This window comes from Drosophila eugracilis, unplaced genomic scaffold, assembly GCF_018153835.1.
Source record: "Drosophila eugracilis isolate 14026-0451.02 unplaced genomic scaffold, ASM1815383v1 contig_75, whole genome shotgun sequence".
Lineage (NCBI taxonomy): Eukaryota > Metazoa > Arthropoda > Insecta > Diptera > Drosophilidae > Drosophila > Drosophila eugracilis.
This window is the reverse complement of record NW_024573645.1, coordinates 2887372-2910248: the sequence shown is the minus strand read 5'-3', so window position 1 is coordinate 2910248 and position 22877 is coordinate 2887372. Positions and strand designations below refer to the sequence as shown.

The window sequence follows — 22877 nt, the reverse complement described above, 5'->3', positions numbered from 1 at the left end:
GAGAGAGCTAGCTCTCCATTTATCTCTCTAACGGGAGCTCCCCAAAATTTCCCCCTGTTTGTTGTTGGGCTCGCACGCACACAGGAATTCAACGAACTCAACACACCGTTGAGCGAGACGAAGCGAATGCTTGCCCAATTAGCGAAAGCAAGATGGGGCGAGAGCGCCAGGCGGAGCAGCGATAAAGGCACTGCGCTGCGAGAAAGTTGCGGGACCCGTCCGCAGAGCGCACCATCGTCTTCAGCGGAGCACACACATCAGCTAGGTGTGCTCTTCCGTACGTAACGGTTGCGGATTTTCACTGGATTTCCATTTCCACATAGCCAGCACACAGGAAAATTCCCACACACTCGCACAGCGAAAAAAGTGCACAAAACTCGTGGAAAACTCGGGGGAAAATCGGTGAAAACTTGCGAAAAAACACTCGGTTAATTCCCTGATTGTGCGTTTGAAAATTTGAAAAGTCTGAAGTGCGGGCCAAAAAAAAAGAAATATCGAATGGAAAAGCAGGCAGCAGCAGCAGTAGAAGTAGTGTGAAAATCGAGTGTGCAAAATTTTGCAGCTTCAAAAATGTATGGTACATAAAATTTCTCTCTCCAAAAATCGCGAGTGTATGTGTGCGCGTGAAAATTACGTTGTCATATGTGCCAAGTGCTGAATTTTCCAGGCCTGACTTTCCCAGAAAGCGAGCTTTAACAAATTAACTCCTTCGAGTGATTAGCAATGAAAAAAAAGACAAGGCCACACGCACACCACCCAGATACTTATATGCATATATTCATATACATATGTATATATCATATATACCATATATATACATCTATGTATGGTGGCAAGGAATCAAGCCGCGCCAGCAAAAGAAAGAAAGAAAAAAATTCTCTATCTATTGCGATTTGCTCATGCGGCCCGAAAAGAGCGAAGCGCGCAGCATTGGGTGGGAAAAGTGGGTGGCAAGTCCCGAAGAGGAGGAGCGGGTGACGGAGTGGGCTGGGTGGGCGCCACCACGGCCCCAGTGGGTGCGAAGTACGGCTGCTTTGTCTACAGTTGTAGAGTGTGTGTGTATACACAGCCTCTGAAATCTATATATCTTGCTTTTTTTGGCCCCCCATTAGCATCCATAATTTTCAGTTTTTTTCTTTGGTTTGCCTATTTCTCCCAGCCCAAAACAAAACAATAATTTCCCGTAAGAAAAAGCAAAGCCGCAAAGTTTTCATCACTCCTCCCCCACCGACCTTCCCCTTCATTCATCGCATTTGTTGCAAAAATATTTCTCGTTGTGATTTATCCTTAAACTTGGCCACTTTCGTTGAACCGCTCCGTCGTGGTGGAGTTGAGTTCGTGGTGATGTATTTGTCTGTGTGTGTATGTGGTGGGTTGAGAAGTGCGCATGTCGCCAGGACATCGCCTGGTGGCCAGGATATATGGACACGGGAAACGGGTCCTGGACATTCCACGTCGTCAGGCTGGCTCCACACTCACAGTTGCGGCACAAATAATAGTACTGCTCCAAGTCCAAGTTCAAAACTCTTTTTGGTCAAGTTCTGGCAACAACTTGATTTCATGAATGATTTTCAGTTATTATATGCAGCTTTTATTTATACCTTTAGGGTAATAAATACCTAGGTCTTAGGTACAGTAAAGCATTTTCAATCTGCCTTCATTAAATCTTTATAACCAAGAAATTAGCTATAGGACTTGCCGTAGATCCGCATCTAACATCTTTCAATTTTGAAACATAGCTCCACATAGTTTATAGTTGAAACCAAAATTCAGTTATAGAAATATAATTAAATTTAGCCAGCTAAGCACATTAAACCGTCTTAATGCCATGGAAAATCAATGTTGAAAACATGTTAAGTGATACACACTAAATAAAGACCAAGATCCTTGCGCTTGAGGGCTATTATGGCGACCTTAACTTTTCGTATACACACAATGTGGATTTGTATGCTTTCCGTTAGCTATCGTTTATTGTCATCAAGTTGAAAACTTCAAGTGTCGTTACCTTTGTTTCCGTCTATTATTAGGACCTGTATGATATAATATTTGACTGGATTGTCCTTGGCCATCCCCGCTGGCTGGTGGGCGGCTTATTTTTTTGGGAGGAGGGAGGATTGGAGGTTGGTTTGGTTGGGAAAGTGGATAACGGTGGTAATTGGTTCATCACAGAACATGTTGCATACTTGAGGGCGACGCGGCTATGGAAATTAATAGTATCGCGTTGGGGAAAATGAAGCAATGCAATTTTGTTCTTGCTCTCTCATTCTCACTCTCCGCCTTTCGAGCTCCATCTCGCTCTTTCTCTTTTCCCCAGCGGTACACGCTGTTGATATCATATTTTTGCCACTTCTATTATTATATTGATGTCTACTACTTTTTTATGGTGCTCCAAGAATACTGGGAACTTTTTTAGCCAACTCACCACGCATGACGCGTGCTTCCTCTCTCGCGCAGGCCCCCACTCTCTCTCGCTGTTCCCTCTGGAAACTCCCGCTCTTGTGGATTTTATTATCGGGAAACGTTTTCCTTTCCTTTTTTTTTGGCTCTTCTGTTTTTTTTTTTTTTTTTTTTTTGGGGGGTGCGGCGCCCACGTATCAGCGCAGGAAAGCGGAAAGTGGAAAAGCAAAGGAAAGAGCGAAGTCGAAGAAAAACATTTTCCGAGCTGCTGCTGCTGCTGCTGCGGCCATTCGGTTTTGGTAGTAGTAAAGTGAAGACCGCCCGCCGAGTGAAGTGTGCCTACGTGTGTGTCCGTGCTTGTGTGCAGTGCTATATACAAAAATACAACAAATACATACATATATATTCTATGGAAATGGCACACATAAATGCAGAATATTTATAATTATGAGTTATCAATTTTTTTTTGTCTAGTGCAGCGCCAGAAATTGTAAATAATTAACAGTAAAAAACTCACCACCAAAGAAAGTTATAAACGAAAACGCTTAACCAAAACCAAAGATGCATAAATCTAAAGAAATATGATACATAGCCAATATGTATATAGAAACTAGTAAAGATTAATCAAGTTAAAAGCGAGGAATAACACCGATCCCGGCAAGCAAATGTCCGGATAAGGGAGCCGCTACCTGACCAATGGATGAAAATGCAGCCGTCGTCGCCGTCACTTTCGCCGTCGTCACTATCGCATCGCTTTTGTCAGCAGCAACAGGAAAAGTCGGAAAAGCACCAGAAGCACCAACAGCAGCAGGATCAGAAGGAGCAGTCCAAGCTGGCCGGATTCTTGCCCTGCCACGCCCACGCCAATCGAACGTCCTCGGTCGGTACGGCAGCGCTGCCACAGCTGGCGTCCACGCCCGCACCGGCAGCAGCGGCCTAAGTTGCCAAACCGAAAGAATCCCACTTCGAAATAGCCCATCTAAGCAGCAGCAGCAACAACAACAGCAACAGATATTGCAACTGCAACATATATTGCAACTGCAGCAGCCACAAATATTGCAGATTTAACTGCAACAGAGCGAGTGCACCAGCAGCAACTGAAATTGCAGCTGCCACAGCAACGTCAAGCACAAAGCAACAGCTACGCATAAAGCAGCACAAAAGGGTCGCAGGATAAACCGGAAGCGGAAGGACAGGAAGAGGGACGGGCAGCGGACACAGGCAAACAAAATGGCGGATGGTGGGCATTCATTCGTGAAGAAGACATTTCATAAGCCAACATACTGTCACCACTGCTCGGATCTGCTCTGGGGCCTCATCCAGCAGGGATATATCTGCGAAGGTGAGTTACAAAATATTTTTGATACTTCTTTCTAGATCACAAACAGCCATATTTGATAAGTGGATAGCTTAGAAATTCAACTTGAATTCGAAAATAAATTTTTCCAGACTTTAAACGATCATTATTCTACACCACATTATACTAGGAAGAGAGATTCAATGTTGAAAATATAGAAACTTCCTGGTACCACAGCTAGTTTTCCTTCCCCTTTCTAATAAAAACACATATTTTCTGAAAAATTAACCAGAGCATTCTTCGATTCTTCTGAATTGGTGTTTGTCTATCAGTTCTCGGTTCAGTCTCAATGGCCGCAATAGAAATAAGTTGTAATTAATGAGCACTAAACAGCACCGAGAAAAGCCAACACGCAAATCATCGAACATCTCCTCAACGGCAGCGGCAGATGTAAAAATACATTTCGTCTAGTTTTGAAAATACTTTTTAAATTGCCATAAACTTGGAATGGAAATGCGGCCGCCGATGGGGAGGTTATAAAAACAAAGACTTGGACAAGCGTTACAGGAAAACAGCAATGCAGGCAGAAAAATATCTTTGAAGATTATGAAAAGGGATTAAAGGTATTAATATTAATGTTATCATATCTTACGAAAGCACGAAGGGTTTAGGAAAAGATGAGAAATAAAAATAAACATTTTTCTGGGAAACGTATTAAACACAAAAGATAAAATGCATAATCATAACGGAAGCCAAAGCAATTGAAAAGTTTCTGGCTTTATAATTTTCGTATTCCTCAAAAAAGAGGAAATAAGCTTTCCCCCTGTGCAGAATGATCGGCAGACCCAACGTCATCGCCACATGACCAATAGGTCATCTATAGTTTGTATAGATTGTAGTTGGTTCCGACAGGGGCAGCATCCACATCGAGTGTATACTATATAGGCTATAGTATGGTATAGGGGCGGCATCATCGGGCTATTTGCGGCCGATAAGTGTGCGCGTTTGAACTTTTCCAAATTGTGCGGCTGTTGGCCGTGTCTGCCGTGACGTGAGCGGAGCGCCAACGACGTCATAGACAGCTCCAATTCGCTGTGTATATATAAATATATATACAGATATATGTTCGGCTAAATCTATATCAGTATGTATGTGCCATTGCCATGGAAATCTATAAAACAGAGCACATCACTCGCCCAGAGCAATTTAAGCCAAAGCAAAACCGATTCGGATCGAAAAGAATCGCGAGGCAGGAACGAAAATTCGGATTCGGAATCCACAAAAATTGAGGCATCTGACTCTCCCAATGGGAAGCGTGTTAAGCGCCTCGCATCATGATGAATCTTCTTGATTCTTCGCCTTTCCTCTGTTTATTTGTGTAATTTTCCTCATTGGATTTGTGGCTCTGGTTGTTGCTATAATTATAATTATCGCGAATCACGCTTGCCATTTTATGCGGCCTCAGTGTTTATAGTTTTTTTGCAGCCACTTCGGAAATTTCTATTTCATCCTTTCCTACTATTTGCACTAAAATATGCAAAACTTTGGAATAATTTGGAATAAAAGTAGGGAATAGATCTTCAAGTTCACTCTTTCAAAAATTAAATCCAAAAATTGTTTTCTAAAATAACAAACTATGCAACTGATTGATCTTTTAAAGCGTAATGATTTCCACTTGAAGTACTTATAATAAAAATAGAGATTTCAAAAAATTTGAAAATAAAATAAAATATATTTTGAGATTCCCTCCTACTCAGAAGAAACTCAAAAGCCTGTTTACATCTTTTTGGTCTTCTTCAGCGAACCATGGCTTGTTGCTCTGTTCACTTTAATGGCCACTGAGAGAGATCATAAAAGATATCTCTGAATGAACAACAACGAGATTCCATAAATGCACTCATTCGTTTATTCAACCATTTAGCTGGCGAATTTATTGCCCGTTCGGCAGTCGAAAACATCCCGAGTTTTCGAGTTGTTTTCTTTGCACTTGCCTATGACATTTTCAGTGCATTTTGGCACTGTGTTAATGGCGGGCAAAACATCCGATATTTATATTAAGCAGGCATGAATACATACATATATGTAAATATTGCATATACAGCATGATGAGTGCGGAAAATATGTAAAGTGTGTTGCATACCCCCGGGGGCATGGCTCCCTGGCTGCTCATCACGCATACGCCGCGTTAAACAAATGGAAATAGTGCAGAATCGTCTCTGAAGTGGGCAGATGATTCAAACTACCGTCATAATTGAGTTCCATATTTAATTGGACCCTGGATGGAGCTGGAGCTGCAGTTGCCCACGCAGTTACCCAGAAAAAGACCAGAAATAGAGCTCAGGCTCTCTGATTCTCGAAAGTAGGTCAAATGCGAAATGCACTCTCGTACACTGTGCAAAACATACGTACACATACACACACACATACACGAAACGCAGGCCGCAGGCGAATTTTCAATTGGTTTTCCAAGTGAAGCAGAGGAGAAGGAGGAGGAGGTGCGGATTGCAACAAGAGCAGCAGGTGCGCACCCAAATCAAATTGGATGCATGACCTGCGGGAAGGGTGTGGGGCCTGGTATATCTACAAGCCGGTAACAGTGCCCCTGAACCGTCCACCTCAATGCAACCCCAAAAAGCCAACCCAAAGCAACCCCACACCCCACTCCCCACCGATCCGGATCCGAATCTGAATCCGAATGAGGTGCCCCTGCCGATAGCAGCGAAGGGCTAAAAGTGCGTCATCAATGGCCGCCATGGAAAATGACGACGATGCCAGCGGAACCAAAAACCGAGTGGGGTGAGGGTTTGTGGCGTTTTTTGGCTTGGTGGGGGTGATGAATGGAAGGGGGATTTGCCTTGTTAATTGCCTCGTTGTCGACGCTGTTCATTCATAACCAAAGTGAATGGAGAACAAGGAGAGCACCAACAAAGGGTAGTCTTTCAAAACGATCTTATAATACACTATGGCATGTTTTTTTCATTTCATAAAATGTGTAAAATTGAATACAAATTTTTAACAATGGAAAATATAGTATAATATACGAAAATTTTCTGAGGAATATACAGAATTTGTAAACTACAAATCAAGATACCATGTTTATTAAGTAGAACATATTTAGTAAAGGGTATCAAAAGACAATGATCTTCTATGTAATATTTATCCAAACAGAATACCTCTGAAATTGCTATATCCCCTCTTCAGATAGAGTACAATAAAACAGACTTTCGGGGTCGTCAGTTTGGCTGGCACAGCGGACTTTGTTGGTGGGAGGAGGAGGATCCGAAAGAGCGATAAAGAGGGAGGGCACTGCTGACGTTGCAGGCCAGCCGGAAAAAATCTGCAGTCGAAAGCGCTTCCGACGTTAATGAAATCAAGCCAAGTCCGATTAAATGTCAGTTAAGCAGGGCAGAAGAATCATGGCATACATATGTATAGAGAATGGTATGAGGGTTAAAAAAGGTATCTAATAAAACTGCGTATCGAATTATGTTAGAATGTGAGAATATTTTCCTCTCTCTTTCTTGAAGGTGTCTAAAAATATTTTGCAATTTGCAAGTGAAATAGAAACTGCATTTATTTCATTTTCATTTCAATCAGGAAAAGAGATTGCTATGAAATTGAATTTGTTTTTATGAAATTGCCTGTCCTTGCGGTGAGTTGAAATAAGTGGGCTAGAAAAAGTGATGCAAAATTTCTTAGATACAGTTTGAGATCTCAAAGGTAATGAAAACTTCAAAAGTTATTATATGACAGAATAAAAAGTATATAAAATAATTTTTAATATTTAGTGAGCTAAGTCAGTTCTTTAAGAATGTAAAAACATTTTCATTTAGATTAGAAGTTTCATACATTATTTCTAGACTTGACATCCTATATTCTCTCCTTGTAGAGACATTTTGTTGGATATGATTTATGCGTGTTTGATATGCGTCATCTAACTGTCGCTTTTCGAATGTGTTTATGTGTATGCCTATTTATTATTAAGCATGTCCAGCTATTTTTAATTCAACGGAGTTCTTCTTCTTCTGTCTATCTTCCTGCTTTCGACATTTAGATATATATGTGTGTGTATTTCGGCTACACCTCAATTGAATTGTATAACTCTCCTTTGGGCAAATATCAATTTTAATTGTGCTTCCTCTTCACGCACTACGCATGTCAACTTGTGCGTATTCAATTGTCCCTAGCCTCCAACTCCCTCTGCTTCTTCCTCTTCATCTTCTTCTTCTTCTTCTTTTTCTACTTGTTCGTCTTCTGTTTCGTCCTTTTCCTTCGTTTATGTATTGGTGTGTGCTTTAAATGTGGCTTTATGCTTTATGCTGCTACTTCTTGTTCTTCTTCTTGGTTCTCCTTTGTTATTCTTGGTTTTATTGCCTTCGGCCAAGAGGGAAAGGAAAACGAAGCGAGGCGAAAAGTAAAAGTGTGTTGAGTTTTCAACCCAAAATTTCCCCACACACACAAACACATACTCACGCGCATACATAGAGAGACAAGGAAAGCATAAAGAAAAGCATTTCGAAAATTTCCCCATGCGTTGGCTTCGCTGTTTGTCTGCTTATGCTTATCTACACGAAAAAAAGAAAAGAGAAATAGGGAAAGAGAAAGAGAGAGAGAGCAAGAACGAGAGAAAGCACACACAAATTTGCTGGTATACATAATGCAGGCATGCAACAAAGTGGAAAATACCTAAAAAAAAATACACAGATTTCAACCGCTGACCCACAGGGCGTATACATGCTCAGCTGTTGCTTCTGCAATTCCACCACCCAAACCACCCACCACGCATCGCACGTGCAACAAAACAACAACAACAAAAGAGTGCAGAAAACTGAAAAAGGGAAAAAATCTGAAGTCAAAGCGAGATGGCTAGCTAGCCGAGTGAACAACAGTTATGTTTTGCATTTGTAACTGCAACGGCAGAAGCAGCAGCAGCAGCAGCGAGCGTCACGTTTGTCCTTCTCCATCTCTCTTATTTCGCCCTGCTTGCACTGCTCGACGACTGCCCGCTGTTTTATTTATAAAACGGGCCGAAAAACTAAAGCACATTCACGAGTTCATTCATGACGTCAGCACTGCGCCTCAGGTCAGCGGCCTAGTTTTCTGCTTTCTTCTCTCTACCAAATAAACCACCCAGCCCGCCCCGTGCCACTCCCACTCTGAACACACACACAAAGATAATTATGCATTTACACACATATGCACATACCTACATGCGAACGCAGCAAGTGTTTGTTTGTTTGTGTACGACGCCCCGACTTTTTGTCTATGTGTAAATACAACTTTTACGGCTGGCTAAAAATAAAACTATGATATCTATGTTAAGTTTGGTGCACACAAAATGCAAGCATATGTACATATGAACCGTATATATGTTTGTATAAGAGGGGGAAGATGATGCGTTCATTGCAAGATTAGAGTTTCCTTTTTTAGCTGGCATTAAACTATACCAGTATGCCCTCAATCAAGCAGAGTGTTCTTATCAGATTTCATAGAGAAATGACATTTTAGAAATCTATACTTACCTATAATAAATTGCCATTCCATACAGCTACCATTATCTGAATTCGTAAAAGAGTATAGAATATCAGTACAAATATAATCCCCTTTTCTTTCTCTGCATCAGGACTTCTCTTTTCGCCCAGGTGGCGAGGGAAAGGCACAGCCAGAGAGTGGGTTGAGCCATCCCAAGAGTGAGAGAGGGAGATAAGCACTCGGGCTTTGTGCGTGCAGTTATCCTTGTGCTGCCTCTTGTCCTCCCAAATCCCCCTTAGTTCCATTACCTTGGCCACTTAGCTCAGAGCTTGCCACTTGCGTCCTCCGTCTGCAACGCGCCCCCCTTTGGTTGGCCCTGCGGGAACTTCAATGAATGTGCCGTCGTCCGTGAACTCGGCAACTATGAATGGCATGCAGGCTGCCAATGACGCGGTGACTTTGCGGTTGCACGCAGGGTTGGAGCGGGCAGAGGCCCAGGGGGCCCATTTAGAACCCAATTCTCTCACGAGACTCGAAACTATCTCACCGGAAACCATTTTTATAAGAATTTTGTTATATTGTTAAGAGAAATCAATATGGTCATAATGTCAAAGAAGCCTATCGATATTTTTTAAAGAATTTATTATCTTCTTCTGATGTTAAAAGAAAACGACACCTTTAAATATATCCTTTAGTCTTTTATATTAAAAAAAAAACAATATTATTTCCTGATTTCCAAACAATATGATAGACTTTTTCCAACCTTTTTTAACTATTAGGAAATATTACGTATACGCAATGGCACATTTGACTGCTCCATTTAGATAGGCATTTGGTATTGTGATCTCATTGAAATAATTTCTGAACTTCTGCCAACACATTGCATAACCACATCTCTTTCTCTACTCCTCCACTTTCAGTTTGCAACTTTATCATTCACGAACGATGTGTCAGCAGCGTGGTAACGCCCTGTTCCGGCATCGCTCCATGTATTATAAAGGTACGTAGCCAGCAGTGGAACTCGCATTCACAATTCAGAACGAATATAGCTGTCATGTGTCATTCTACACAGAATCCCGTTGCCCATTGTTGGTCCGAGCCAACTCATCACAAGAGAAAATTCTGCACAGTCTGCCGTAAGCGATTGGATGAAACGCCAGCGGTGCATTGTTTAGGTAAGTGACAGTTCATATATATGTATGCATCAGTCCCCTGTCCTTCTAGCCCCTGATAATGGGATTCGCAGCAGTCGTTTTCCGTGTCAGTCACTTCTGTTCACCTGCGATCCATTGTTCAAAACATCATGCACATATTGTATCAAATGGACACATATATTGACCTTTTAGCGTAAAAGTTTTTATGTCACTAAGAAGGGAAATTGGTATTTGAGAGTACCAAAAGTTAGTGTTGGAAATGCTTGAAATTTAAAATTGCAATTCATAAGATTTTTGCTTTTATTTGTATCTGCAAGAGCCTGCAGAAAAGTATGCTAAGTTTTCCGTCATGAACCTATAGTTCAGGAAAATCTTGAGTGCATATTTATCATATAGTTTTCTGAAACGATTTCCTTTCCTAATTTATAACCCATCCTAATAATCTTAAAAAATTTCCCCACAGTCTGCGAATATTTCGCGCATATTGAGTGCCAAGATTTTGCCGTGCCCGATTGCACCGAGAATGCCACGTATGTGCCGGGCAAGGAGCTGCTTAATGTGAAGCATCAGGTGAGTACATTACACTAGCCCAATCATGATCAGTAGCATGATGTATACATCCAAATAGCATCACTGGCGAGAAGGCAATCTTCCATCAACGTCCAAATGCGCTTACTGCAAGAAAACCTGTTGGTCCTCGGAATGTCTCACTGGTAAGTTCTCCACTTTATAGCTTTATATTATTATTATTAATATTGATAATATTATTAACTAGGCTATCGCTGCGAGTGGTGTGGCATGACGACCCATGCCGGATGTCGCATGTACCTGCCAACCGAATGTAATTTTGGTATTCTACAACCTATCTACTTACCTCCGCACTCAGTCTCGATTCCGCGCACCGAGGTGCCCATCGAGGCCATTATCGGCGTCCAGGTCAAATCGAAGACTTCGCTCGTGCGCGACTACTCGTGTCGTAAGTACATAGTCCTGACCTAAGAGGATACTCTGGAACACCAGATATTCATGGTCATATAAAAAGAACCTCCTAATCAGCCAGACTCTACTCTGAGTGAGAGTATTTAGCAGATATCTAGAATGCAGCTATTCTCTCTATTATAAATGGGTAGGGCATTCTAGATATATTTTTCTCTCAGTGTAAGCTGACTCACTGACCTTCTTTAGCGATGTAGCGATACTCACCCAACCCCCAAAAAAGTTGCTATCGATGTTGTGTTGTGTGCACACTCCGATCACTGAAAACAAGAACTCCAACGATCAGATATCACATCGCTCCAGCTCATCCAGCTCATTCAGATCATGGCAGACCACCCACTCTATCACTCCACCAATCCCACTGATGATTTTCCTCGATTTTCCCTATACTTTTTTGATTTTTGATTTATTTTTCGTTGTGTTTTTTCTTTTCTTTTCTCTCTTTTGGGTTTTATGGAAAATATTTCCATTTTCGGTTGATTGATGATGTGTCTCTCTATATGTGTGTGTTGGGCGCCACCGGCAGCCAGTCCGGATTTGAGCTGCCCGATTCCGGGTGCCGGATCGGGTTCACTGGCGGGTCTTGGCCTGAAGGAGCTGCTTGAGCTCCACAGGCAAAGGCGCGAGCAATCGAAACAACATTTTCTCCTTTCCACGCCGCCCACACCCACCTCCTGTGGCTCCATCTCGCTCTGTCACTCACCTACGCCTTCTTCGCTGACAGTCGGCGAGACGAGCAACGAGGCGGATCAGGATCAGGATCAGGATCAGCCAGATGATGAGCCCGAGGAGGAGAACACGGAGCAAGACAGCGCCCTGCAGCTGACCACCTCCACGTCAAATGTGATTGGCAACCTGCAAAAGTCACCCTCCGCCAATTCCTCGTTGCACTTGCTCTACACGAATCTCTTCCGAAAACTGGGCCAGGGCAAGCGGCGGCGGAAAAGGGGCTCTGGCGGTGGCATCTCGCCAAGCGAGGACGAGGACGATGTGGACGGCGGTGTCTGTGATATAAGCGGTGGTGATCTTAGCGATGACTATGACCACTGTGACGTCGCCCTGCGACGGCGATCCCTTCGCAGCCGGCAGCCTCGAGATGTCAGCGAGACGGACTATCACGGGGATGCCGAGGCGGAGGCAGAGGGTGAGACCGCGCCACGGGAAAGCTGCTACGAAACTTCAGATACGGGTGGAGAACTGACCAACACTGACGACCTCGATAGTAGCCTCAACCTAATCAGCAACCTTAGCTATAATAGTAGTAATAACAGCAACGCCTCCAATGCCCCAGGAGGAGGAGCTGCACCCGCCGCTAGAATCATCTCCACAACCACCACTGCCCCGGGAAAGTCCGGACATGCCTTGAGCGTCCAGGGCGGACGCCAGCAACCAAAGACTGGGGCTCTAGCCCAAATCAAGCCCAAGCCCAAACCCATACTCATGCCCAAACACAAGGCGCAGGGCAAAGGCGGCTCTCTCAGCTCTCCGCTGTCCAACTCCAACTCCAGCGACTGCTCCTCGGCCTCGCCATCAGCCCCGGCCACGCTGCTGCAGCTGTCGCCGGTGGGCAGGAGCAAGTCCTTTCAGGAGTCGGCAGCTATAACGGCCGTCTCGCGATACAAGAAATACGGACGCGGCCTCTTTCAGCGTCGACGCTCGAAGAGATCGCCCAAGAATGCGATCGGAGCGGGAGGCAAGAGCAATTACAGCCTGGACAGGCTGTCACAAAATATCGAGATCACCATTCAGGACGAGGATGGCAATTTCCACCCGTATGACGACAACTTCCACATGCTAGCACGGCCATTGGACGCTACCGATGTGGACGATGATGTGGGCTTTGAAGATCTCCTAGACGACCGACCAAGCGGGGCGAGTGATGACCTAGCATTTGCCGGCGATATCAGTGACGGCGGAGCCAGCAGTCGATCAAGGGCCAGTGACGCCAGCGATGGCCATGTCCTGGGCCGATTGCTCCGCCAGGTGCGGCAGGGACTCACCGTCGGCTGGCGTAAACCGCGCTACCAGAAGCGCAGAGGTGACTAGCCAACCGTACTCCTTTCACTTCTCTCTTTGTCTTTGTCTCAGTCCCTGCTAACAGAAAGGGCCCAGGATATGTGGTCTGGGTTTCGACTGGTCCTCAGTTTGCGCTAACCCCCTCTGTTTTGGATTTGGTTTTGGTTACCCCGTTCCTTTTTCGTTGAACCACCAAGCCACATCCCACTAATCGCTAACCATCGAACCACTAATCATCCGCACCATTCCGCCCCACATTTGCAATGCCACTAATCATTAACACCGACATAACCGCATGAAAAATACTCGGAAAAATATGTATTCAACGGATCAGATCTATATAATCTTAGATCGGATTTAGTAAAGCTTATTCTAGATTAATTTGAGATTATCACAGTATTATATAATTTTAAAACACACAAATTTCCTTTGCGATATGTAATTATATTTATGCATATTTTTTCGAGCTTAGCTAGATATCTAACACCAGGCCTAGGCCGCTTTCGTTGCTACTAATCCATGCCTGTTCCATTAAGGATCTGGCCAGTTACTGATCAAATTTTTTGTAACCCCACAGCACGTAGCATATCCGAGGAGTTCAGCAGCGGCGATACACCCCGTTTCAAGGACGAGGAATCGGCCAGCAAGACCGAATCGGGACATGGACCCAGTAGTGGTGGTGCAGGGGGAGGCGTTAGTGGCGGAGCAGGAGGCTCATCCGCAGCTGGAGCTTCGGCAGCGGCTGCCGGTGGTTCCTCCGGGCACTATAGGCCTGATTCCGGCTCTGGACATAAGTCAGATAAGTCGGAGAAGGATCGCGAGAAGAAGGAGAAGGAGCGCGAGGAAAAGGATATAGGTGCGACTTAAGTCTGGTTTTAAAATAGAAAGTCCCTCTTAAACTTGAATCCCGTATTCCACAGAGATGATCAAGGTGTTCGATGGCAACAACTCATTCCGACGCCAACAGTACCGGGTGATCATCGTGCAGCGAACTTATACGTTGGAGCAGCTGCTGACCACTGCGCTGCGGGCATTCCACATCACACGAGATCCGCAGGCCTTCTACCTGACCGACCTGTACGCACCCGCCGGCATGGAAGACACTCCGATGCTGGATCCCACGCCCGTGCTCAATCTGACGCACCTGGAGGGCAAGCGACCGGCCATTTACCTACGGTTCCACGACCGCGACCGTGGCCATGTGCGCGTCTACCCCGGCAAGCTGCAGTGCTCGATGCTGGAGGATCCCTATGTCAGTGTTCCTGTAGATAATAGCACAGTTATTAAGGATTTGATACGCGATGCCCTGGACAAGTTTGGTCTGCAGGATAACCAGATACAGGACTATAGGTGGGTGAAAAACTTGGAAATACTTAACATTCCATATAACTTACCTTTATCTACGTTCCCAGGTGCTCGGAAGTGCTGCTCGATCGCGGCGTGACCGAACGCATTTTGTCGTGGAACGAAAGGCCCTGGGATATTATGAAGCAGCTGGGCAAGGACTCCATTCGCCAAATGGAGCTCATGCGGTTCTACATGCAGCACAAGCAGGATCCCCACGGTCCAAATATCGCCCTATTCGTGGGTAATCTACCCACCGGTCTCTCGCAGCGCAACTACGAGCAGATCCTCAACAAGTACGTAACCGACGAGAACAAGTTCATCAGCATTGGACCTATCTATTACGAGTACGGCTCCGTGGTGCTAACCTTCGAGGACTCCATGAAGGCGGTAAGTTTTCAAGAAGTAGAGAAGCTCCCAAAAACTTATGTGCGGATGCCTCTTCTAGGTTCGCGCCTTCTACAATCTCCGCGAGACCATCATCGAGGACAAAAAACTACTGGTTTTGCTCCTGCCGAACATTGAGCCAAGCATGGTGCCCTCGGATGTGAGGCCATTGCTGGTCTTTGTCAATGTCAAGTCGGGTGGCTGTCAGGGACTGGAGCTGATCTCAAGCTTCAGGAAATTGTTGAATCCCTACCAAGTCTTTGATCTGGACAATGGTGGTCCTCTGCCTGGGTGAGTCCTATTTTATGAGCTATTTATATATTTCTTACTAACTTTAATAATATTTTCCCGCCTCAGTTTGTACGTATTCCGGCAAATAACCAACTACAAGATTCTGGTTTGCGGCGGAGATGGCACCATTGGATGGGTGTTGCAGTGCTTGGACAATGTAGGCCAGGACTCGGAGTGCTCTAGCCCACCTTGCGCCATAGTTCCCCTAGGAACTGGTAAGTAGAGATCAATACATTTATTAATCTATGCATATAATATATAAAAATTAAACTAATTAATTATATTAACCAACTCCAAACTCCTTTAGGCAACGATTTGGCTCGCGTTTTGTGCTGGGGCTCCGGTTACACCGGCGGTGAAGATCCGCTAAATCTGCTGCGCGACGTCATCGAGGCGGAGGAGATACGACTGGACCGCTGGACGGTTGTCTTCCATCCGGAGGACAAGCCCGAAGAGCCGGCCATGAAGGCGCCCTCGCAAACAACCGGTAAGAAGAAGAAGGCACACCAAGCACACCTATCGCAATCGCAACAAACCAATCAGCATCATCAATTACCGGCTCTGACATCGAGTGATATATCAGGTCATTTGGTGTTTTCAAAACTTCGTTCGTGTGTTCTTTCTCTACGTTACATAATCGTAAACCCGCCTAGTGTCTAACCCCACAGATTCCAACTCGATACCGATACCCTGAATCCCTGTACCCTTCACCATGCCCCAAACTTTTCATTTATGTTGTAATTAAATCTGTGCTTTGTCCTAATCCCAATCCGGCTGTAATATTTCGCTGGTTCTATGAAAAAACCATAAATACGATTTTTAAAACTGTACAAATATAGCATTTGTAGATATATCCTATAAAAATTATATTTAAATTCAAAATTTAAAATAATTTTAATTACCAAATCCACAGAACCACTTGTTGTGGCAAGTAATTTATTAAAAAGAAACCTCACTCTACAAGATACCCCTCAATCCCTATTATATAAAACACAAACCCAGTTTGGTACCTGATGACAAATGCTGTTTAGTTTCGATGTGTAAAGATTTTCCTGAAAGGATTTGCATGTCCAAGACTCTAGAAGAGGTAAGGTAACCACCGATAAGTCCAGACACCGAAAGGTCCTAACAGAACTTGGGTAAATTAAGCAGTCGATATGATCCAACTTGATGTTGTCAGTTAAATATTTGGTGTCCTGTGTCCGTGTGTTATCCAAATCCTTCTAGCCGATTGAATCTAACAGTTCTTGGTGTTCCATCCAGGTGGTGCCCAAAACGAGGACAACTCGCAGATCTTCGTGATGAACAACTACTTTGGCATTGGCATAGATGCGGATCTCTGCCTGGACTTCCACAATGCACGTGAAGAGAATCCCAATCAGTTCAACTCGCGTCTGCGCAACAAGGGCTACTACGTGAAGATGGGCCTCCGCAAGATTGTGGGTCGCAAGGCTGTCAAGGATCTGCAGAAGGAGCTACGACTGGAGGTCGATGGCAAGATTGTTGATCTGCCACCAGTCGATGGCATTATCATCTTGAATATTTTAAGGTGAGTTAAGAGTTTCTTTCCTGGAAACAGAAACAGAAACTAAATACATTTTTCTATAACCCCAGCTGGGGCAGCGGTGCCAATCCCTGGGGTCCCGACAAGGACGACCAGTTCTCTACGCCCAACCACTACGATGGAATGCTGGAGGTGGTCGGTGTTACTGGCGTGGTCCACTTGGGTCAAATCCAATCCGGAATTCGTACAGCTATGCGCATAGCTCAGGTAAGCATTACAGCTACTCATTTCAGTTTGGAAATCATATGATTATTAAATACATTTTTATTTCAGGGTGGTCACATCAAGATACACTTGAATACTGATATGCCCGTACAGGTGGATGGTGAACCCTGGATCCAGAGTCCCGGCGATGTCGTTGTCCTTAAGTCAGCCCTTAAGGTAAGTGGTTCTTTTGGATTTTAATGATTACCTGCATGTATCTGCTGTTCCTTTGTTCTATGGCATGTTTGCTTCTTAAAACTACCAACATTTCATGTATAAATTAAACATAAGCCACAAAATCAGTTCATATTTATAAAAAAAACTGCTTTTTCAACCTTTGTTGTTTAATATTTCGAGGACAACACCTTTAATTCACCCACTTGTTGATTTTATTTCAATTTCTACAACCTCTTAGAAAAAATACCCAAGTAAAAATTTACAGAACATACATGACAGTTTAAATTTAGAATAAAGTAATACTTGGGCACCGCCGAAAGAACAGAAATTAGGACTTACTTTTAGGAATGCCTGTTGTTTTGTGTTCATAGTTTAATAAAGATGAAAAGTAATTGTTAAAAATAAAAACAAGATGACAATCGGTTCAATAGAAGGTAAAGGTTTTAGAACTTACTTTTGGGGAGTGATTTTATTTGTATCTCTCATATTGTACTGATAGCCGGCATACATACCATAGCAAACTTCTTGAATAAATTCCAATTTAAACAACATAAAGCTCAAAAAAGTTACTAAATCTAAACCGATTGTCATCAAGTTAAGTAATGAATTAACATTTGGTCTGAGTGTGCGTTGGATATGCGTGTTTTGTATGTTAAATTTGTAATTTGTCCCCTGGTAAATCCCGCCCGATGTGTCGTAATTAATTTAATAGAGCACACACCACTTGAAACAACCCGAGCCACCCCCTAACCATGTAAAATAGCCACGTTTTTTCTGCATTTTTCATTTGTTGATGGCAGCTCTAAAAAAAATTACAAAATATAAATGAAAAACTAATGAAATCGGCAAAAGAAAAACTATGTAGAGTTCTAAAATGTTTCTCTGTTTGATGTGCGTGTGCCTGTGTGTATGTCGGATTTGACAATTGTGTGTGTTTTACGCTATATATATTTAGGCCACCATGCTGAAGAAAACGAAGAGTAAGCGCCGCCTCACGGAGCCGCATATCTCGCCGGCGGTTCTGAGTCTTTCAGTGGCTCAACAGGGATCGGGATCGGGAACGGTATCGATATCAGGATCCCCACAGTCCCAGTCGCAGCAGCAACTGCAGCAACAGCAGCAGCAGCAACAACAACAGCAGCAGCAGCAGCTGGCCGAGAACGGGGAAAAGGAGTCTTCGATGGCTCTACCTGCCGGCTTCGGCAGCACCTAGAGCTTGGCTACCGGCCTGCGATATTGGTTCTCCTGTTTCAACCCATAAAACCAGATAGTCAGATAACTCTATAACCCTTTCGAAAAGTAAACCATAAACAGATCCGCAGAGATAATGGCCAAATTGTAATCGCAAATCGAATATTTAAAAACAAGAGCAAAACTCCGATGCGCAAAGCAAATAAAACTTTATCTTCCAAAAGCGAGAAATAGCATTAACAAGCCAAAACAAAAAAGAAAAGAAAAAGAAAGTAAAATCTAAAGAATAGCTGTAAATAAAAGTTGGTGCTGTCGAGCTCTAAATACTTTGAACCACCACCCAAGAACACACACCACCCACCAACCAAACCACCCAATGCACAAGAAGAACTGTGACCACCGCTATTGAACTTGAACTTAGCTAACTGAAGCCACCACTATCCACCTCCACACCAAAGACCGAACACACCATACACACTAATACACCACACCGCAAGTCACAGCGCCTAGAAGTTGTCTACAAATACTTTATTACTTTTAATATGATAATTTTTTTTTATTTTCCTCTGAAGGAACTTGATCGAATTTGTTTCCATTTCCGTTTCCGTTCCGTTATCAAATGCAAGCTTTCGTAATCCATCATTCAGTATCGAAATATGTATAACCGAAACCATTTAGTTGATTGAGTTCCGTTGCATTTTGCCTGATTTCTCAGCTAGCTTTTGAAGCACTTATAAACGAATCTAAGCTAAGGCAAACGAAATTAAATTCCTTTATGTTAACGCTCTATTTTCTTACTCTCTTTTTCTCTCCAAATGAAAATACACAAAATCACACGAATACCGAAACAAATGCTAAACCAAAATGAACTCTATCAAAACGAATATTTTAATTAATTAATGCACCGGACGCTTTACCTTTCAAATTTTCTCCATATATATATCTCTCTCTATATGTTAAACCGTTAAAAAATGAAAAATCAAAATGATTACCGTTGACCGCAGGCCACCATGTTGAAAAAGAACAAGCTGAAAATGAAACGAAGGAATACGGAACCAACGATGATGGTGGCCGGCTCGGCCGCTCCCCCGCTGTCCTTGGCCCTGCCGCCCAGTGTGGGTGAGGTGGGCGTGGCTGGGGAGGGAGCCGAGGGCGACGGCGGTACGAACAACACGGATTTCTGAATATGGTACAGCGAGCGTCTGATTTAACGTGCTAATTCCAGCGCAGAACCAAACAGCACCCAACACCCAACAGACACCCACCCACGATAAGCCCACCCGATCCTCCCCACCCAACAGCAGCAGCAGAAAATGAAGCAAAAGGAGCAGGAGCAGAAGCCAGAAGCCACTAGCCATCTCAGCAGTCCATAGAAAACACTAAACACCAAAACCAAAGAGCAGGCAACTCAAAAATCAAAAGCTGTAATCAAAATTACTTGTATAAAAGAGTCCAGTCCACAATATTAGATCGATCGATCGATTAGTTGATCAGTTTACCAGCTCAGCTAAAAACCCGGCCGCCTTTCCACGTCTGAAATAAGTACGTTAAACTCAAACAGCTCGAACACCAACTCTGTCCGCCCGCCAGTGTTAGAAGACTCTAGAAAGCTTCAAAATGCGTAACGGGCAGGCAGAAAACTAACCTAATTCAAATGTTAAAACAAAAACAAAAAACAATAGAGGGTATTGTAGTGTAAAGAAGTGATTTAATTCCATAAAAAACACTCAGCAATAGTCTGGCCAAGTTGTATCAAATTCAAGTTCAATTATGTTCCTTCTCGTTTTGTTCCTATGTAAGCAACAGCAGAAACCGATTAGTGATACCGTTAAACAGAGAGAAGCGCAAGCAGTAGTAAAAACAACAAACAGGGAGAATGAAACAAAAAAACCAAAAACACAAAAAACAAAGAAAAGAAACGTAAAGCTAAAGCTAGAAAAACCCAAGAAACAAAACAAAAAGTACAAAATTGTTGAAAATTGTTTGTTATTACTAAATGAAATTGCGTAAAAACCAACTAAGCAAACCCAAATTACGACAAAAGAAGAAGAAAGAGAAAAGCTATTACCAACTAGTTAATCAATGTTGTGTTCCAGTGGACCCAGTGTTCCTGCGAATCAACAAAGAAGAAAAGAAAACACCCAGCCAGGTCAAGAATTAAGCGTACAGCAGATGCGGGAAAATTTATACGAAACTTTTTTTAAAATGTTACGGATCGATTCGATAATGAAACTTTGGAGTGCGGAAAAAGCTGCAAATTGCATAGTTGGCTATAACTACTAATTGGGACGAACAAATTGGAAACCACAGGCGGGCCTAGCTTGACCTGTGTGCGCCATTGAATTAAAATGGAAAACTAACCTTTGGATTGTGCAATTGGTATGAATTTTCTCCGCTGCTGTGCGTCAAAGAAGAAAATATAAGTGAAACCACGAGAAATAGGAAAATGCATTTTCGAGCGTAGGCAACGGCATCGCAAGTATTTCACCTGCATTTGTCTAAAACAAGAAACAAAAAAAAAAAGAAAAAACAACTTATTTTGGATGTCAAATCCTAGAGGAATGAGAGGAAAGAGGAGGAGATACAAAATCCGAAAACTACAATTTCAACTTTAAAGCGCTTATAAAGAAAACAATTTTTGAAAGTTTTATAACATTAATTTTACATTACGTCTTATGTGAACGACACGCCACACCACACTACAAGGTAATAGTATGCTATTACTAGTGCCCGTACCAGGAACAGTTGAGGATCGAGGGTCAGGGAAGGATCGAGTGCGGATCCCTTGCCCTAGCGGCTATTCGCCTGCGCACTTGGTCCATCCCTGGCACACTACACAAAGTGACGACGTGGCCCAGTTGGGTGCGAGAATAGCCGGATCCGGTTAAATGCCCGGATAAAACCATTAAGAGCGGGGCGCACTCGGCTGTTGGTCCGCCGCCCACACAAGGTCACACGACGGGACACACGACCACAAACAGACCAGAGTTTTTCCCGGAAGCTGTCAGACACGCACTGCCATGGAAAGGTCACGGAAATCGCTTGGCAGTGTTCACCAAAATCCAAATCCAAGCCCTCTCTGCTGGCCCCGCCAACGGATCCGGATACGGATTTGCTGGTGGGGTGTGTGGCAGGGCGGGAGTTTGAGCTTAACACACATACACCAAACAGAACACCACCCTTTGCGTTCGGCAAATCACCTCCGGCTGCGATTAAGGGGCTCAGTGCCAGGGGTTAATCGGAGCACACTCGACCGATTTCCGTGACATACGTCTCTGCCATTTATGGCAGAGATCGGAGGACACGCCCGGCGCAACCAGCCGTTGGCTATGCAATGGATTGAACGAAACATGCGCCAGAGCCAATTTTTATATTTGACCATTAAAACCTATGATTTTGCTTTACAATTCGACCTACTATCATCCCAAATTGCGTAGCCATCGGCGTCCTTGGCGACGTGGCGTCGTCATCCGGCCCATCCTCCAGGATGCCAAATCCAAAATTGGCATTAGCTGGATCGATTAGCCCCCAGCAAATTGAATCGCAGCCCGCAGGAGATTTGGTTTTAATCGCCTCATTTCGTACAAAGAAAAACCGCAACAAAAAAACACTGCACATCGTTTTTTACACCCTTGCGTTATGTTTTTTGAATGTATTTAAAAAAAAAAAAAAATAAATGAAAAACAAAATATGAAAACACACAAAACACAGAAAGAAAACAAAAAATAGGATGTAAGTTTAAATAATATGCTATTCAAAGAAATCCAAAACATGATTACCCATAAAACAAAAAAAAAAAAAAAACTAAAAATACTAATTATAGTACATACATTGATGTAGTGTTAATTGTAAGAACCCAGAAATTGTTTCATGAATGCCAGAAAAACAGAAAATACCGAAAACCAAACTCCAAGCAGTCGTAGATGCAGATACAGTATCGATGAGATTCAGCTGCGAAAAGCCCGTAAATGTACAAGTAACTATTTTTCTCTATACCAAAAAAAAGTAAATCTCCACCATTTTTGCTCCACATTTAAGAAACAAAACTCGGTGCAGGCAAAGATTGAATTTAGACGCAAAAAATACAGCGATCAGGGGCTATAAAATGCCAAGCGATCAAGAAATTTTTAATTGAATTGTAACAGACTACGCAAGCAAATACGGAATTTAATATTAAATGTACAATAGCGTCGCTTTAAAGTCTATAAGAACATTTTGTTGCAATGCAAACGTGAAATCCAAACCCAAATCCGTTTGACATTACGACAGATTCGAATGACATCAACAACAAGAAAAACACACACAACACAGAAGATAACTGCAAAATAAATGTAACTGACATAACATATTGTTTTGATTCTATAATCTTACAAGCTTGGGTTTGATG

General features: G+C 43.2%; 1 protein-coding gene across 6 annotated transcripts; it reads left to right on the top strand.

Annotated features, from left to right (window-relative positions):
* The first annotated feature begins 496 nt into the window (after positions 1–496).
* On the top strand, positions 497–22834 carry LOC108116594 (diacylglycerol kinase theta). 6 transcript variants are annotated; one of them, XM_041819552.1, is made up of 18 exons: positions 497–572; positions 2872–3739; positions 10087–10166; positions 10239–10341; positions 10784–10890; positions 10949–11033; positions 11096–11296; positions 11843–13354; positions 13910–14188; positions 14253–14682; positions 14745–15066; positions 15125–15354; positions 15421–15569; positions 15662–15937; positions 16618–16903; positions 16969–17125; positions 17192–17299; positions 18255–19065. In XM_041819552.1, exons 2-18 carry the CDS (start codon positions 3628–3630, stop codon positions 18510–18512), a joined length of 4695 nt encoding a protein of 1564 aa, XP_041675486.1. In that variant the 5' UTR covers positions 497–572; positions 2872–3627; the 3' UTR covers positions 18513–19065. The 6 variants fall into 6 exon arrangements, with proteins under 6 accessions (XP_041675486.1, XP_041675489.1, XP_041675488.1 ...); XM_041819555.1 differs by having other exon boundaries at positions 498–572; positions 12041–13354; XM_041819554.1 differs by lacking the exon at positions 18255–19065 and adding an exon at positions 19495–22834 and having other exon boundaries at positions 499–572; positions 15662–15841.
* The last annotated feature ends 43 nt before the right edge of the window (positions 22835–22877 follow it).

Coding starts and splice junctions, on each gene's coding strand:
- LOC108116594 (XM_041819552.1), top strand. CDS start 3,628: ATGGCGGATGGTGGGCATTCATTCGTGAAGAAGACATTTCATAAGCCA. Junction 13,355..13,909: donor GCGCTACCAGAAGCGCAGAG/GTGACTAGCCAA, acceptor GTAACCCCACAG/CACGTAGCATATCCGAGGAG. Junction 15,570..15,661: donor CATAGTTCCCCTAGGAACTG/GTAAGTAGAGAT, acceptor AAACTCCTTTAG/GCAACGATTTGGCTCGCGTT.